At 35.5% G+C, this 17878-nt stretch overlaps 1 protein-coding gene across 6 annotated transcripts in view; it reads right to left on the reverse strand.

Moving 5' to 3' along the window:
* The window catches only part of LOC110022993 (phytochrome B), a 34293-nt gene that overhangs the window by 1075 nt on the left and 15340 nt on the right, over window positions 1-17878 (reverse strand). For 4 of the 6 annotated variants that reach the window (XM_020722182.1, XM_020722181.1, XM_020722177.1 and 1 more), the window contains one exon: window positions 6591-6958. In XM_020722182.1, the coding sequence (XP_020577841.1) occupies window positions 6739-6958 (220 nt within the window). In that variant the 3' untranslated portion in view covers window positions 6591-6738. Of the gene's footprint in view, window positions 1-499; window positions 1013-6590; window positions 6959-17878 lie in introns of all 6 variants that reach the window. The other 2 variants (XM_020722180.1, XM_020722178.1) reach the window with 1 other exon arrangement.

Below are 17878 nucleotides of genomic sequence, written 5' to 3' on the forward strand. Positions count from 1 at the left end.
TATATATATATATATATATTGAATTTGTTTAATTATATTTTGATTTGAAACAAAATATGTTTAACATACTTGATTAAAATATGAATGTTTTTGAAGACATTCAAAAAAACTATAAATTAGTTTGTATGTTTTCAAAAAACATATTAATTTATTTCTTGAAATAAAATATATATATATAAAAAAACACTAAATAAATACATTAAAAAAAATAAATAAATATATATCAAATTGATCCCAAACAAACCCCTATTCTCTATCACATGACACGTAACTTGTAAACTAATTCTCTTCATCTTTAAGTTCTATTATTTAAGCTTATATTCTCTTACCTATATATGATCAACATATTTTTTAAAATGGATTTCTTTCACCAACTCTTAGCACAACTTTAATATATTATATCAAGTTTGTATCAACAGAAACTAACTCATCTTCAACGTTTAAAAAATTAGTACCAATCTCTCAAATTAAAACAAAACCCGGTCCTTACAGATCATACCTCAATAATGACAATCTCTTGGTACTAATTGAGGATGAAGAAGAATGAAAACATAAAATTATTTCTCTCAATAATGGCCATCAACCGAACGAACTTTAAAGATGGTATCAATGAATGATAGTTATGCCTTTTACTTATTTTGGGATGGTATATCTCGCTCTCAAAAGAATCATTTGTTGATCATCTCTTGCTCTAGCCCACACGTATGCATTCACATGTAGTTTAACTTCTATTCCCACTACATGCACCCATGCACAAGTCGATACCCCCATTTGTGCACCAGCATGCTTGCACGCGCCGTCCGCACCAATGCTCACCTTTCATTCATGGACCCGTTTACCACATATCATGGCTTTTCAACTCATTCCTTAAGAAAAAGGCCAGCTAGAATTTTGGACCCTATGATTACAACCCTTTAGGTGGTACATTTTCATCTCTTTGTTGCATTCTTCTTGAGTGTGTGTTTTCCCATCAATCATTATTGCCTCCAGTCGGAAACTCATTGCTTGTCGCCTGTGCAGAAATAAAGAGTTAAACACCCCTTAATTAGACCTTTAGCGTCAGGCTCATAAGTTTACTACATTTTAAGATTTACTTAAATCCAAAATCCATTAAATCCCATTATTGTAAAAAATGTTAAGAGGAAATCATAAAATGCATTAGAAATCACCAAAACGTGTTTAATTTGGGCCTTCGAGACACTTTGATTAGCATCCCACTGTCGGTCAACTTTTTCGTTAGATTTGAAAATATGATATCTGAAAATAATTTTTGAAATTTAATTTAATATAATAGATATATAGTTTGAGTTTTAAAAATAGTATGTTTTAATTTTCGAAAAATGAGACTAAATTGATCTCATTTGTCTAATAGTTTGCATAATCGTGTCCGATACCGCAAATACTACACCCTCTCGAAATAAAAGTATAGATCTCGTCGATAAACCCAATCCTGCAAACTAAAAAATTTGTGACATCTGTTTGGTCTGCGAACCTTTTATGTATGACCGACAAGTTCCCCTATTTAATACAAATATTAAATATGGTTTATTTTATCTGAGTTCTAAGAGTTTTAAGTTCCCTATAGAGACAAACCCCTATAGTTAATTACATCCTAAATGACGGGAGTCACTTTAGAAAACTGTCGATAATGATCAATAGTTCTAGTCTTCAAGAATTCAAGGTTCAGGTTTTCAAGATAGGATGAGGAAAATCAAGTGGGAATGACTCAATGGAATGACTCAATCAAGTGGGAATGACTCAATGCGGAACACTTATTTTCAGGAGTCAAAAGGAAGGAGAAGGTAGGGGATGTCACTGATCGCTCCCTATGGGGGAGCCTTTTAAATCTCGATGACTTCCCAGACTATCCTACGGTGTAGCTATATTTTTTTGGATACGATGTTAATTGATTGTTTGATCCTGCCAGTTTTATTATTTGGGACTTACACTTGCAACGACCTATAACAGTTTCTAAGCCCCGACAACATTTATAACAGCTAACAGCTCCCCCAAACAACCATCTATAAAAATGGACAGCACCCAAACCACTAAGTACAGCAGCTAACGACTATCTTCAGCAGTTAAATAACTACCTACAACAGTCCAAATCTCAATTTCAGCACCCAAACATTAATTTCATGCTCTCTACAGCACTCCAAACATTAATTTCAGAACTTGTAAGCCACTTACAGCAGTCCAAATCCCAATTTCAGCACCCAAACATTAGTTTCATGCTCTCTACAGCACTCCAAACATTAATTTCAACACTTGTAAGTCACTTACAGCAGTCCAAATCCCAATTTCAGCACCCAAAAACCATCTTAAGCTTCCTACAAGTCTAAACAACAATTCTAAACATCCGAGCTGCACCAAACGGTCATCCTAAGCTCCCAATCAGGCCCTTAATTAGCAATGGACAGCAACCTTGAATCTCAAACAACTCCCAAACGACAAATTGAAAGCCCAAGCAGCGCTCCCAAAGCTTTTCTAAGGCTCCAACAACACTCCTAAGGCTCCAACAGCGATTGACAGCTTCAAACAACACCTTAACATTAATTTCAACACTTGTAAACTACCTCAAGCGGCTTAAACTATAATTTCAGCACCCAAACACGACATGTGAAATCATCCGAATGGCGACAGTTAAGACTTTCAAAAAGAATCACAAATGTTCCCAAAGTATCTACGTTAATCGCTACATGTGTTTGCATATCAAAACCCAATTTCAGTGAAATGCAATTAAAGGGACTTTGCATGCACATCGCTCAATCCCTACATATTCACAAACCCATCACCCAATTTTTTTTATGTTTACATACCTACTACCTTGACTATGTATGAGAAAGTGCATATCGTATTTAAAGGTTGAAATATAGTAAGCTTTATGTGATACAAAAAGTTCGGATGCCATAAACATAATGAATAAAGTTGAGGTGTTAGATATGCAAACAAGTAGGAGATAAGTGGCATGTATGTAAGAATTGAAGTTTGAATGTTGGATACGTAAATATGTAAGGATTGAGTGTTACAAATTTTAAGGGAAGTTCATAAAACCAATCAAAGCAATTAGTATAAGGATAATGGTGATGATGAGTTTAATCTGTATAAAGGAATGTGTAAATAGCCAACAAATTATTAGATTCAGGATAAGACTTATATAAAGGGCGCAAACTTGGGACTGCAGCAGACGATGCAAAAAAAACTTCTGGCGAGTGTGAGGGTGCTTCGGTGCAGAGAGAGAGGCGAGCGGGAGCTTCGATCGTTGGGGGGGGGTGAGCGAGGCCTCTGGGTCGTTGGGGGGAGTTGAGCGAGGCCTCTGGAGCTCCGATCGATGGAGGAAGAGACGCGCAGGAGTTTTGATCGGGAGAAGGAGACGAACGACTCAGTCTGTTCGGCGGCAGGAGACGTTCGAGGGCGTCAAATTCGGAATCGAGCTTCTTCGACGCAGGGAAGAGGTGAGCAGGCGAGGGCGTCGAGCGGGGACCGAGCAGGCGAGCGCGGGAGATCGGGGTCGAGCGAGGACTCTAGTGCCAAAGGAAGTGGGCGAGAGGAGGAAGAGGTGAAGCGCAGAAACGGGATCGAGCAGGCGTGCTTCGATGCGGAAGGAAGATGAACGAATCCGGAATCCTCTACGGGGAAGATACGGGAGTCGAGTGGGAGCGAGCGGAGGAGAGGAGTTTGGGATCCAGCAGAGAGTGAGTGCGGGATCGAGAAGGGAGCGTGCGGGAGAAAGAAATAGGCCGCGAATTCAATAGCCGTTACCCGAGAGTTTCGGCTGGGAATTCAATAAATTCCTTTCCTGTATGCGGCTTAAACGGAAAGTAATAACATAGAAATTATTTTCAATTAATATCATGTTCAAATAATCCGCCTGAATTTTGAAATTTGAAATTCAAAATCCGTGAGCTGGTGTTTAGCCCAAATCGGGCCCGAGTTGGACCTGGGTTGAGCCCGACTCGCGCACCTAAAAATGCATCGATTTCCGTGTCATTTGTGCGCGCGTGTAACCTTAGCAATATGGGTGTCCTTTCTAGCTAAAGTTGATGTTCCGGACGTGTCAGCATTCGGGGTCGTTCAGGCGAGTTTGTCGGCGGGCGAGTCAATTTAAGCTAAAATTATGTGTGGTGCAATGAGTGCGTTGCTGAGTCACCGAAGGTTCACCTAAGGTCATTTGATCCTATAGAAACTTACTTTCGGGTAGGGCGGTAAACGAGCCGAGCTTGAGCGAGCTCAGGCTTGGCTCGTGTTCGGCTCGTTCGAAATAGCTCGTGTTCAAAATCGGCTTGTGCTCGAAATAGGCTCGTGAATAGTGTGTTCGTGTTCGGCTCGATTTAAATATTCGTGTTCGTGTTCGGCTCGTGTTCAGCTCGAAATTGGCTCGTTAAACTAAAATTGAGAAAAATAGATGTGAAGTGTGGGATTCGAACCTGGATCAAATCTATACAAAAGAAGACACTAACCACATTGCCACATGAGGTGTTATGGTTTAAACTTAGACATAAATATATATAATATATTATTATATAAATAATATATATAATATATGTTGTTCGTGTTCGACTCGTTTACATTTCGAGCTTACAAATTTGTTCGTGTTCGGTTTGTTAAGCTTAACGAACGAGCTGAACACGAGCTGTTCACGAACAACGAGCCAAATTGACAGCCCTACTTTGGGGCCCTCTGCATGCTGGTCCTTAGCCCTTACAACTAGAAGTTGAGTGCTTGGAACCACTCATGCGAGTTCTTCACAAAAATGAGTAAAGAAGCGGTTTGAAGTTCTACGGGAGGTGGACTCCATTACTAGTCTGCTAGGATGGTCAACAAGGAGGAACTTCTAAGACTAGATTATAGGTTCTGGGAGTAGGAGACTAAGACCTCACTAAAATAAGGTCAAAACCCACCTTACGATGAGGTCTTCACATCATTTGATTCTTAGGACCTTAGGTAACATGGTTCACCCTATTGGTGAAATGCGCTCATCCTCATTGTCCCGTAATCTTTTTTATTTCTCTAAACATAAAACGTAGGATCCAGGATGGCTGATGCTCATCCTGATGCTCATCTTGACTTTCTTTAAAACACATGACAATTCTCCCTAGGTTTTAGGACCTTAAAGTGACATGGTCCCCCTAGAAAGAACTATGTATACCATTAGAATTCTTCATAATCCTTAATTAAAAATCTTTTTTGAGAAAATTATCAAATTTACATAAAATTTATGGATGGGGATTAAATTTTAGAGTTAAGCTTTGGTGCTTACAATAAAAAAAAGTGACTCAAAAATATGACGAGATAAACTTCTATCATGTAGATTTAGAGGCAACGTTTATAACTTCCAGTATATTGTATAAATTTAAGACCTAGGTATATCGTATGAATTAAAGCATCAGACAATAAAAAGTTGTTGATAGTTGAATTAAGCGTTGTAAAAATGAGAATACAGAAATAAATCCATAGAAAACTAACCATGATAAATTATCAGAATTTATATTAGGGTAGTATTTAGAGTGAACATTTAAGCTGAATTAAATCAGGTAAAAAGAAAGTAATAAAGTTATAATTAAAATGCCAGAGTTAAGTTGGAGGGAGATGTACAAAATTTTAATCTAAATCTTAACGTGAGAAATGCATATTAAAGAAAATAATATAGAATAATAAATTAATAAACACAAATCAAGTATATGTTTATGCTATAGTTATTTACCACAGGAACTGACTTTCAACAATAAATAGGGAAATCTAGATAAGATGCATAATTATGTTTTTGTTTTATAATAACTATTTCAAGTTCATTTACATCAAATCATCAAATCCATTTATTTCTTTTAAAACATTTACTTGAGTTCAATACTTCCCCTAATTAATATCAAGGTAGGAAAGAAAATACATTCCTCTCTCAGCCCATCACTAAATTTTTTTACTACAAAAAGAAAAAGTACAATAAACCAATTAGCATTATGCTTAAATCAATTCTTAGTGAGATGCTTTCGATGACAGTAAACTTGAAGATTTTCAATGGGCTAAGGTAGTAAAAGATAGATTTAAATAGTTTCAACAAATACAACTGAGTAAAAATATGCATCCAACGTACTGAAAAATAGAAAAAAAAAAAAAATAGATCAGACTACACTAACATGAATAAAATTTATTCAAAATATTTTGCAAAAAATAAATTTAACCCCTCATAAAATCGTGAATAATGGGACTCAAAAAGCCTGCTAAAACAGAAAAGGGCGGTGATATTGATAATATCCCTTGAGATTGATACTCATTTTAGATAATTTTGATTGTTATCTCATTTTATACATTCAAACAAATGCAACTGCTTTCAATATTTTATACATTAAATGTTTCTATAGGTGGTTAATTGACCAAGATATGTGATGTCCTCCATTTCTCGTCACTATCATGACCATTTTTAGCTTATAATTGTACATAGGCCTAAGCAAGGAGTATAATACTTAAAAATCAACTTGACTTCAATTATAGTGCACTGAACTAAAAATGCAGCAAAAAAGGGGGGAATTCAAAGATCACTATACAAGAGAAGCAATTCATGAGTAAAATTAGAATAATGTGATTGCACTTACCAGAAAAATATCAAAAGATATTGTAAATACATTACTATACAACTGCTACAAAGAAAATCCTCGGAGCTTGCTGGACTTGTTGATGGAATAGAATGAAGGAAAATCTTTCCAATTTTTGATGTAAGAAGATCCAAAGTCAAAGAGAAAATTAGATCTGATCTACTTTTGGCGTTTGAGAAACAGGGAGCCATATAGTGATGAGGAAATAACACCTTTCTGACTCCCTAATGTATTGTACACCTCCATTCATTATCCCGAGGATTCTCCGACAGATGCACAGCCCAAGACCTTCATTTGTCGCCCAGCTTGAGTTATTGAACATGTCTTGGACTACTTCTGGTGGTAATCCCTCACCAGGGCAAGCTAAACTGCTCAAAAACAGTGCAGAAGAGAGTAAAAAAGACAAACGGGTTTTTTAACTGGAAAATTAAATTTCTAAAAGAACTCTGTTTATCATTGAAAAGAAATTAACCGTACAACATAAATGGAAAATGTATTTCATTTCCTTCTTTATCACAATATACACAAGCATTTTATTGCCCTCTTTATCACAACACACACAAGCAACCAGACTATCTACTCATGGGACTTTATTCTGTCACTGCCCTCTAAATTACTAGGATTAAATTGATGGTGCAAAAAAATAAAAACACAGATTCGGAAAACTACAGCTGCTTCTTTTAATAATCTTTTCTTTAAGATAAATGAAGAACTAGGAGAAAATAGCAGCTCAAAAGAGCAAGAATAGCATTATTAGGACCACAAATATCAGTCTTTCTGAACTTCAAACGCAAAGGGGTAGTTATAACTTTATTAACAACTTGAAAAGGCTCATTTTAAGTAATAAAAAACAGAAGGAAGGCTGACAACAGGTGCACCTCACAAAACATCAAGGCTTTTTACTCAAAAACTTGGGTATGATTTAGAATTATTGATGCAAGAATGTTAGTATACAGTTTTCTAATAAAACTCTTATGATATGTTACATGTAGACAAACAAAGAAATTTGAGAATTTATAGATTACAAACATATTAATAAATCAATAACATGTTTTCTTGATTTATTTTTCCCAAAACTTCCTTCTCCACCTTGCTACTTCCAGGCAACCGAACTTTGTAATTCTGCATAAGCAGAACATCTCTCTCTGTTTTCCCAATGACAGACTCTCAGACATCTGAAACCCAAATATATTCATTTCTTGAACACATTCAAACCACTGCAATTCCATCATCACTCAAATTTCTCATGCGTAACATAAAAAATCTGCCCCAATATCAGTTATCAGCTGAAAATAACCCTCTTTGGAAAGCTCAAATCATGAGAACCTTCACAGAGCTTGCCCAGCCAAATTCATATTTGACACAACTGCTTCTCCAAACCTGAACAAACAATATACTACCAGGTTCCTTATTCGCCAGAATCTAACCTTTGCACTATATTCCAACATATCTCAAGCAATTCTACGTATGTTATTAATCTCAGGACCACTGAAGATATCTGAATAACCTTATCAAAAAGACTACAGTTCACTAACAGGTCACATCTCATACAACTAAAAATTGATCTGCATAACATGTCCACAAACTAATAAACCATGACCCAGTACTTCTCTACCATCAAAACCCCATCGACAACATTTCTGCAGTTGGAGGAAAAATTGATAAGACGAAATTATCCTCTATACACTAAATGGGCTACCAATATCAGAACACACATTTAAGACAGCAATTCAGACTCAAATTCAACCACTAGACCTTGATGATTCCTATTCCGTCTTGTGCAGTGAGGAAATCAAGCTAATTAGTGACAATATTAAATCAAATGCTCATTCCAACTCCCAATTAACTCTTCAAGCATCAATTAGAAGCTACGATAGCCCCGTGGGGTTGAGGATGCAACCAATCCTACCTACCTCATGCGGACGCCAAGGCCACAATGCTTCCAGGCCTGCAGTAATATGCTAGATCTGCAACAAGGCTGGCCATTATGCAGCCACCTGCTGGCACCGTGTTAATCTTGAGTATCCTTCTCCCAACCAGGTGCTAATTGCTTGGACCTCTATCTGGGTTCTAGACTCAGGTGGTACAGCACACCTCACATCAAACTTGAACCATATTCAAATTGCAAAAACTACAAATGGATCTGAATAGGTCCTCGCAAAAAATGGACAGCCAGTTTTAGTGCAACACACGAACAACAAGATACCACCTACTCCTAATTGTAAGCTTCTCCTCTCTCAAATAAGGTACGTTCCTTCATTATCCCTTAATCTCCTATCAATTCATAAGCTAATTCAGGACAACCAAGTTTCTACCTTATTCAATTCCAATGAGTTTACGGCCTCTGACCCACATACTCGACAATTAGTACTTTGAGGTTATAGCTCTGATGGACACTCAAAAAAAAAAAAAAACAACAACATCCAACTAGCCCTCCTTTAGCACTCGCTGCCTTTCTACACAAGCAACCAATATGGTACAAATGCCTTGGACATCAGGCAACGATGTTCTCAAGAGTCTTGTCAATATAGATCCTACTCTACGCATATTACTTAAACCATACTCATTTAATAGCTGCAATGTAAGTAAGAGCCATAAACTACTTTTCTATCATACCTCCTGACATATGTACTCTCCTCTCCAACTTATACACGCCGATGTATGGGTCTCATCCCCTATTATGTCTCATAATTGTTATCACTATTATATTATTTCTTAGTACAAAATTTCATATATTTTATTTTATAATTTTAAAAATAAATAAAATTGTATTTCAAAATAATCAAAATGCATGAAAGTAAGCTTATATTAATCTAAGTCATCATAATCAATTATTCATTAAAAGAAATAAAAGAATCAACGAGTTTTTGGCACAAAATTCTTATGGATTTACATATCTAACACCTAAATTTTTATTTTTATATTTATGCCACCCAAATCTTTCATGACATCTAATATACCACTATTTTCAAATTTCAAAGTAAAATACACATTTTCATATATATATATATATATATATATATAGGTATATGTATATATATAGATATATATTTACATATCTAACACCTAAATTTCAATTTTTACATATATGCCACCTTATATATATAAAAAAAATGAGTGGTGTATATGCAAATCTTTCTTAAATTTTACATAAAAATATTATTATTTTTACTTTCGTCTAAATTTTTTTTTTCATAAATTTTTAATTCATTAATTTGGGACGTGTCTTTTTTAAAATATTATTTAGCTCGGACACATTTATACCGCGTTAGTCAGGGTTGTGACCAACACTGCACGACTCCTTAATTAAAAATGTTTTGGCATCATACCAATCTCTCCATCAATTGCAATCTACAACCACTCAACAACTTGTGACTTCACACTTTCCCACACCATCCGTAGGTTCAATACAACCCTCTCCACCCCAAAATCTACCCACTAAACCACAACCTCCTATACCACCATCCCACCCCATGCATGCCTGAATAAAAAGCGGCAGTCCAAAACCTACAAAATGCCTTAATCAAGGTCACCAGCTGCAACACTCTCTTGATCCCACATACTATACTCAGAATATCAAGTGGGCACATTGGATACAAGCCATGAATGAGGAGTTCCACACCCTCAAAGCTCAAGCCACTTCGGAATTAGTTCCACCACCCTTGATCAAGCAATTCTCGGTTGTCCATAGACATATAACACTAAATTCAATCTGATGGATCGACGACCAGATATGAAGCGTGTTAAGTTGCTCAAGGGTATAAACAATAATTCGGCATCAATATCAACAACATTACATGTTCAGCCCGATAACAAAAAAGGCTACTCTTTGGATACCCTTTACTATTGCATTCCAAAAGCAGAGGCCTATCTTCAAATATAATGTCTCCAATGCCTTTTCACCTGAGTCTCGGTCTGAAACTGGTCACATGCAGCAATCCATTGGCTTAGCCAATCCACAACTCCCTAATCATGCGTCTCTACTCAAAACGGTCTTATATAGACTTAAACAATCTCCTAGACTATGATTTGTCACTATTTCCAAGTTCTTCATCGAGAAGGGATTTGAATTCAGTAAATCCAATCCATCCTTACTCATTTCAAAGCAAAGCACTCATCCTATCCATGTTCTCCTCTATGTAGACTGTATTCTGATTATAGGAAACTACTTCCACCACATAGCAGATCTTAAGGACAGACTTCAGTCCAAGTTTTAGGGTCTGTTTGGCGCAGCTGCACTCAGAAAGCTGCTGCGGGGAAGCTGGTTGTCTGTTTGGTGCAGCTGTGTCAGTTGTTTCTGAAGAAATGACCAAGCTGCCCCTGTTTGGTAAAACTGTTTAAAAAATTTATGTATATATGCAAAAAATTTAAATATGTAATTGCAAATCTTATTTGTAATAAATATATTTTGTAGAATATGGTAGTCAAACAACAAAGACATCTCGAGTTTGCTATATAAATATTAAGGCCAAATCACTATTAATCAAGCTGAGCATTGTAGCTAAAATCATGATTTGAACTAGTTCAGTTTCAACCACAACATAATTATGAAAATTAATTTGCCAACACTAGCAATACCATTTCAGATATAATTTGATACCAAAGCATTATAAATGTAAAATTGACTTTGTGTTATACATGTAAATACCTAGGAATTGTGTGGTATGCATGTAAATTTCGCTTTCAATTTTTATCTATTGGAATGATATTATTGAATTGTACATATTGTGTTCCTTTTCAGTTGATTTCTTTGTCTGAGAAGAGATGGTGATGTTCTTTCCTCCGTTCATCTTTTTGATCCAACAAGAAAATTTTCATCCAGAAACATTCAAAAGATGGCAAATAGCCATGCTGCTTAGGAGTTGAGAAGAAGACTAGCTTATATAATGCTAATAGAAAAATTTGTATAAAAATATAGACGAACTTATGAGGAGATATTTTTCAATTGTAGTGAAACAATACTCTAGATTGATTTTATTTAAACACACGCACTTAAAAAATGAAAAAGAAGAGAAAATTTACAACCACAAATTATATGTATTTATATATCTAACTTTAAAACTTGTATATTTACATTTATAATATTTTTGGTGTGAAGAACTTACACATGAAAGTGTATCTAATTTATAAAAGATAAATGATACTGGCATTTTTAATGTGATGTAATTATTTGGAGCCTATGTTTGCAACTATGAAAAGATATAGTTGTGAGATATACAAATATATGAGAAAAGTACAGTATATATTAAAGGGCTTTATTTGTCGTCGCCCTATGACAAGTACAAAATAATATTAATGCTCAATGTCAATCACAATAAACATCAACACCAATAATGCATGAAATCTTCCATGTTATTAGACAACTCACAACAACATCAACTACCTTCTAATGTCTGAATTTCAAGGACAACAACAATCAACATCGCCGACTGTCGGCCGATGCTAAATCAAGAACAACCAGCCGACATTACCTTTTCATCGAATTTCTCTCAACAATTCGCTTCAACAAATTCTGGGGCAAACTAAAAATCAAGCCTGTAATGACCATGGCGGGGCATCACAAATGGAGAAGCTCCATTTTTGCAAACTAAATTCAACCACAAGCTGTAACAAACCAATATATCTACACCGTTCAAGGCAAACATGTCATTTTTTTTACGACCATCATTACCTCCTCTAATAAAAATCACCTATTACGGTACCAAAAAGATCAAAACAAAAATGATTCACCTCCTCTCCGTAATCCCTTCTTCTCACTTCTAATTTCAATAATTTAGCATCAGCTCTAACTTCTACTCTGATTTCACGCTTGCACACTTCATTAGTTGCCACAAAGAAAATGCACAATACTATTATTATGACTATATGGAAACATAACAGAAGTTTAATGAAAATTTGAATGCTGCATGCAATGCAAGCTCCATGAAAAGATCCAAACAGCTGATACATGTCTGAGAATTGCATTAAAAAAATGAATTTATGTGGAGCCTAATGTGGTTCAAATGAAATTTAAAATCGTGCCAGAGTTCCCTCACCGTCCCTTACTGTCAGCCATAAAAATTGTAAGATTCATCCAAAATGCACACAAAAATAAAAGCAGTTATATATAGTCAATCAACTCTACAATGCAACAAGACAGAAGAAATTGCCTGAAAACTATTCTGAATTGAGTGGGGTTGATTCAGATTATTGAGCTACTTGAGGTGATTGTTGAACACAAATAACCTGGAAGTGCATGTAACTCAATGATGTCACTCATTGGCTATCAAGGGACAAGATTCTGTGCATGAAATGTTACTCCTATTTGATTAAGAATGATTAATCCACATAGGGACACACACCAACATATATCTATATATATATATATATATATATATATCTGGGGCAAACTAAAAATCAAGCCTGTAATGACCATGGCGGGGCATCACAAATGGAGAAGCTCCATTTTTGCAAACTAAATTCAACCACAAGCTGTAACAAACCAATATATCTACACCGTTCAAGGCAAACATGTCATTTTTTTTACGACCATCATTACCTCCTCTAATAAAAATCACCTATTACGGTACCAAAAAGATCAAAACAAAAATGATTCACCTCCTCTCCGTAATCCCTTCTTCTCACTTCTAATTTCAATAATTTAGCATCAGCTCTAACTTCTACTCTGATTTCACGCTTGCACACTTCATTAGTTGCCACAAAGAAAATGCACAATACTATTATTATGACTATATGGAAACATAACAGAAGTTTAATGAAAATTTGAATGCTGCATGCAATGCAAGCTCCATGAAAAGATCCAAACAGCTGATACATGTCTGAGAATTGCATTAAAAAAATGAATTTATGTGGAGCCTAATGTGGTTCAAATGAAATTTAAAATCGTGCCAGAGTTCCCTCACCGTCCCTTACTGTCAGCCATAAAAATTGTAAGATTCATCCAAAATGCACACAAAAATAAAAGCAGTTATATATAGTCAATCAACTCTACAATGCAACAAGACAGAAGAAATTGCCTGAAAACTATTCTGAATTGAGTGGGGTTGATTCTGATTATTGAGCTATTTGAGGTGATTATTGAACACAAATAACCTAGAAGTGCATGTAACTCAATGATGTCACTCATTGGCTATCATAATAACGAGGAGCTGGAAGCAGCCAAAGAATAAAAGGTCAGTTAACACAAATATGAGGATGGTCCAATGACAAATAATAAACGAATCACTGAGTTCAAATCATAAATTCACATATTTTTAACGTTTATAACCTATGTTATTCAAATTGATATATCCAGATGTATCTTATATGCACATATGAAACAATTATGATAGATAAAATCTCGTACGAAAGCATAAAACTAAAGGATGAAAAGTTAATAATCCTTGGTCCACATTGCAACTGAATTGATACTGGATACATCAGCTACATTCCACAGTACTCAGATTTCCAACAGATTTCCAACAACTAGAGGCATGCGAGGGAAATGAACAGATCACTGAAGTATTTATATACACCAAGTTTATCATATAACTTATCCGTTCAAAAACTTGCAAAAGATAACAATTGCATAATATATGTTGACTCTCATGGCTACAAAATTCAGGACAAAAACAACTCAAAAAATCGTTCTTAAAGGAAAAAACTGCAAGGTTTGAATTCAATCCAATATGTTCCATTAATGATGTGTTTTAAGCCAAAGATACAACACATCAACTACATATAAATAATTCTACGCGAGCATTAAAAACTTAGAGCACATCATCGTGACCATGCCACTATATTTGTTTATTTAAATACTAGAAATGCACCAAATACTTTGAAAGAAGGTCCTTTTATGATGTCCATAATAAATGTTTATTCAAATCCAAAATAAACATGATTTATCATCCATAAAAGCTACTTTAAGCCAATCATGCTCCTACTATCGCATCAGTTATCCGTTCTCACAATTCTGCCATTTCGCTTGCTCCTTCCCCGTCTAATGTACAGGTGGTGGAAGCCTCATTCTCCACTTTTGTGAAAGATTGACCTAGACGATATTCAAAAGCTTCTACAGACACATTTTCTACATCCTCTTCCGCCAAATGGAAGTTGATATCGTTACGTGAATGATGTTTCTAATATAATTATAAAGTGTTATTGTAGCAAACACAATTTGTACCTGCTTGGAGAAATTGTAGGGAGACATATCACGGAGTATCAGCCATTTCTTTTTCCACACAACAAAAGTCCTCTCAATTACACCACGTAGCGATGAATGTCTTTTATTAAACATTTTCTTTCTATCTCCTGTAATGTTGTTTGCAAGTGCAAAATATGGTATGTGATATCTCGTATCAGGAAATGACTTTAGATACCCTCGTTGCAATGGGTAACCAACATCGACCAAATAGTATTTGCCTGATAAATCAAACAATTAATATGAAGATTCAAGTTGGTAATTCAATGATCTCAATCCCGAGCGCACCTGTAGGTGGATGTAAATTTGGTATTTGGATCCCGCGTCGCAGATTTAAAAACTCGACTGTCATGTGCGCTACCCTCCCAACCAGCCTTAACAAAAGTGAAACACATATTGAAGTCACAAATGACCATGACATTTTGGGTGAGGCTACCACAACGGCCGATAAATGCAACCATATCATTATTTGGGATACGTACGTCAACATGTGTTCCATCAATCACGCTGATGCAGTCATATTTGAGTTAATGTTAGTATCGACATATCATTGAAAACTCTAACAAAATTAACTATATTGCATTCGATAGAATACCTTGAAGAATGACATATATCGCGCATCCTTCGATATCTCAGCAGGTGTATATCTCAGCAGGTGTTTGCTCGAACTTATAATTTATGGGTCTAATGACATGATAGGACAGGCTAACAAGTGCGCTCAAACCGATTGAGAATTACCTGCTTATTGTTTCGGATGAGTACTGAAACCGCTCAATCGCTACTCGCAGTGACTCATTTTGGGATAATATAAATAGTGTTATTGCGAGCACCTCACGTGAAGTGATCCTCGAAGATCCATGAAGACCGTGAGCTCCTACGAGTAATTCCAGGAGATCGATAAATATTGTCTTTCTCATTCGAAACATATTATAAAATCTTGTTGGGTGCCCCGCAAGTAACTCTCCAATCCATTTATCGTCAATATATGAAGATGTCATGCATGGCGATCGATCAATGTACGAGTTGTAGTACTCGTGCATCAAACATATTACCGTTAGAAACATTCCTCTCCGCTTTCTTCTTCGTGGATCCATGTGATCCTCTATTTGTCTTATTCTATTTGCATCCATGGTGATCGTTATCCCTAAATATAAATAGGGTGACAAGTGCATGAGAGTTTGAGACATAAAAAAAAGATTTTTGCATATAATTAGAATGGTACAATAGAGTCCACAAGTACAACTCTAGAAAGAAAAAAACAAATAATGCAATAAAAATATTCTAGTGATAAAAAAATATAAAATAACTTAACTGTTCAAGTGATCATAAAAGATAATGCAGTAGAAAGGTTCTAACGATGGAAAATATAAAACATCTCAAATGTTCAAGCGATTATAAAAACGCCGAATAAATACGACTCTGCGGGCGACAGACATCTTCAGAAAGATATCTCTACGGATCGAGTCCTCTATTAATTCTGCTGCGAATATATATAAATCTTCATCTGCATAAATTTCGGTTGTAGCGCTTAAGATTTCAAGTGCCTCCTCGATAGTGCTTGAATGAGAAGCCTGACATTCTGCCTTGAAACAAGAAACTGCCTCGGATAGCTCGATTCTGAGGGAAGAAGTACCAAATTTTCTTTTACCAACAACCTTTGGACGTTTGGAACGGGAAATTGTTTAATATTCGTTCTGATCCGGGCTGGGGACGTCAATGAAATCAACTGAATCTCCGGGGGTTCCCAAATTCACGACATTGCCAGTGAACCCTATTTCGCTTGGGCTACATGCATAGGCCCCTGTTGCAACCACGCCTCCAAACATGCGATCGAGTTTCTCCTCAAATTCAGACTCTATTCCAGAAAACTTAAACTTCTTTGCAGCTGACACCACCTACATGGAAATTGATAAACACCCAATTAATAATAAACATATGAAGATACAAAATTACAAAATGTATAAAAAATTCTCACCGCAAGTCTGTCAGCCCACCATTCATCAGATGCATCAACTATTCGTTTCACTGGATCCCAACCCAGACTCATAGATCCCCTCTTCAATTCTTTCCAAATTTTCCAGTCCTTCTTCAGTTGGTCTCACTTGTTTCACTTGTTCTTCATTTCTTCATTTGCAACTTGTCGTACTCCCTACCTGTACATTCCTTGAAACATCTGATAATATTTTGCCACCCTTCTTTTTTAAAAAAGGTCGTAGGCCGATTTTCCCGTTCAATCTCTTTAAGGCAAATATCGCAAAATAGTATTTTTGTTTCTTTTTCCCACAATGCAGGTGTAGCAACCTCTTTATATTTATTATTTATGTTATGACTAAATCAAAACAAAGCCATGAAACGCAAAATTAAAATCAATTACAAAGTAAAAAATCAAATCAAACTTGTGCAAATATCAATTACTATTTGGTTGATTAACCATGTCATGTTTTCACGATATTCTAGAACTGAAGTTCACTCTTGGCACAATAATGAGGTGGTCACTCCGTCAGACTATACTTCAAAAATAGAATATAGAATATCTCAAATTGTCGAAAAACATTGGTTATAATGTTAGTCCAAGCAATTTATGATCCAATAAATGGGAAGCTCTGCTCCAGCCAAAAGAGAAAAAAAAAAACTAGTTTTTATACAAAAGCTATTCAAATAGCAAAATTAAGTTTTGTGCAACATATCACTGGGAGAAACATAAAAAATGTCCATGAGTGCAAATTTTAACTGGAATCAGGCGCGAAAGGTTTGTGAAACTAATAAGAGTTATCAAGGATAAAACATATTGTGGAGAAGTTAGATGGGATAAAACCACAATCAAGCTAGCAATCCAATACCATTTAAATTATAAAAAAAAGATAAAATAAATAAATAAACCAAAGACTTGTCATTTTTAGCGGATCCATATAAGTACCAAAGAACTATAGAAAGAAATATCTACCACTCTATCATGCAAGTTTGATAAATTTTGAAATTAGAGTAAGAATCATAAGTTCTAGTTCATGCAAGTACATATCTAATATTTTCTTTTGATGTTAATTGTAGCTGTTATTCATCCATTTTGCAGAGCACATCGTCTAAATAAAAGAACAACAACAAAATATGG

The sequence above is a fragment of the Phalaenopsis equestris genome, unplaced genomic scaffold (assembly GCF_001263595.1).
Source record: "Phalaenopsis equestris unplaced genomic scaffold, ASM126359v1 Scaffold000203, whole genome shotgun sequence".
In the NCBI taxonomy this organism is placed as follows: domain Eukaryota; kingdom Viridiplantae; phylum Streptophyta; class Magnoliopsida; order Asparagales; family Orchidaceae; genus Phalaenopsis; species Phalaenopsis equestris.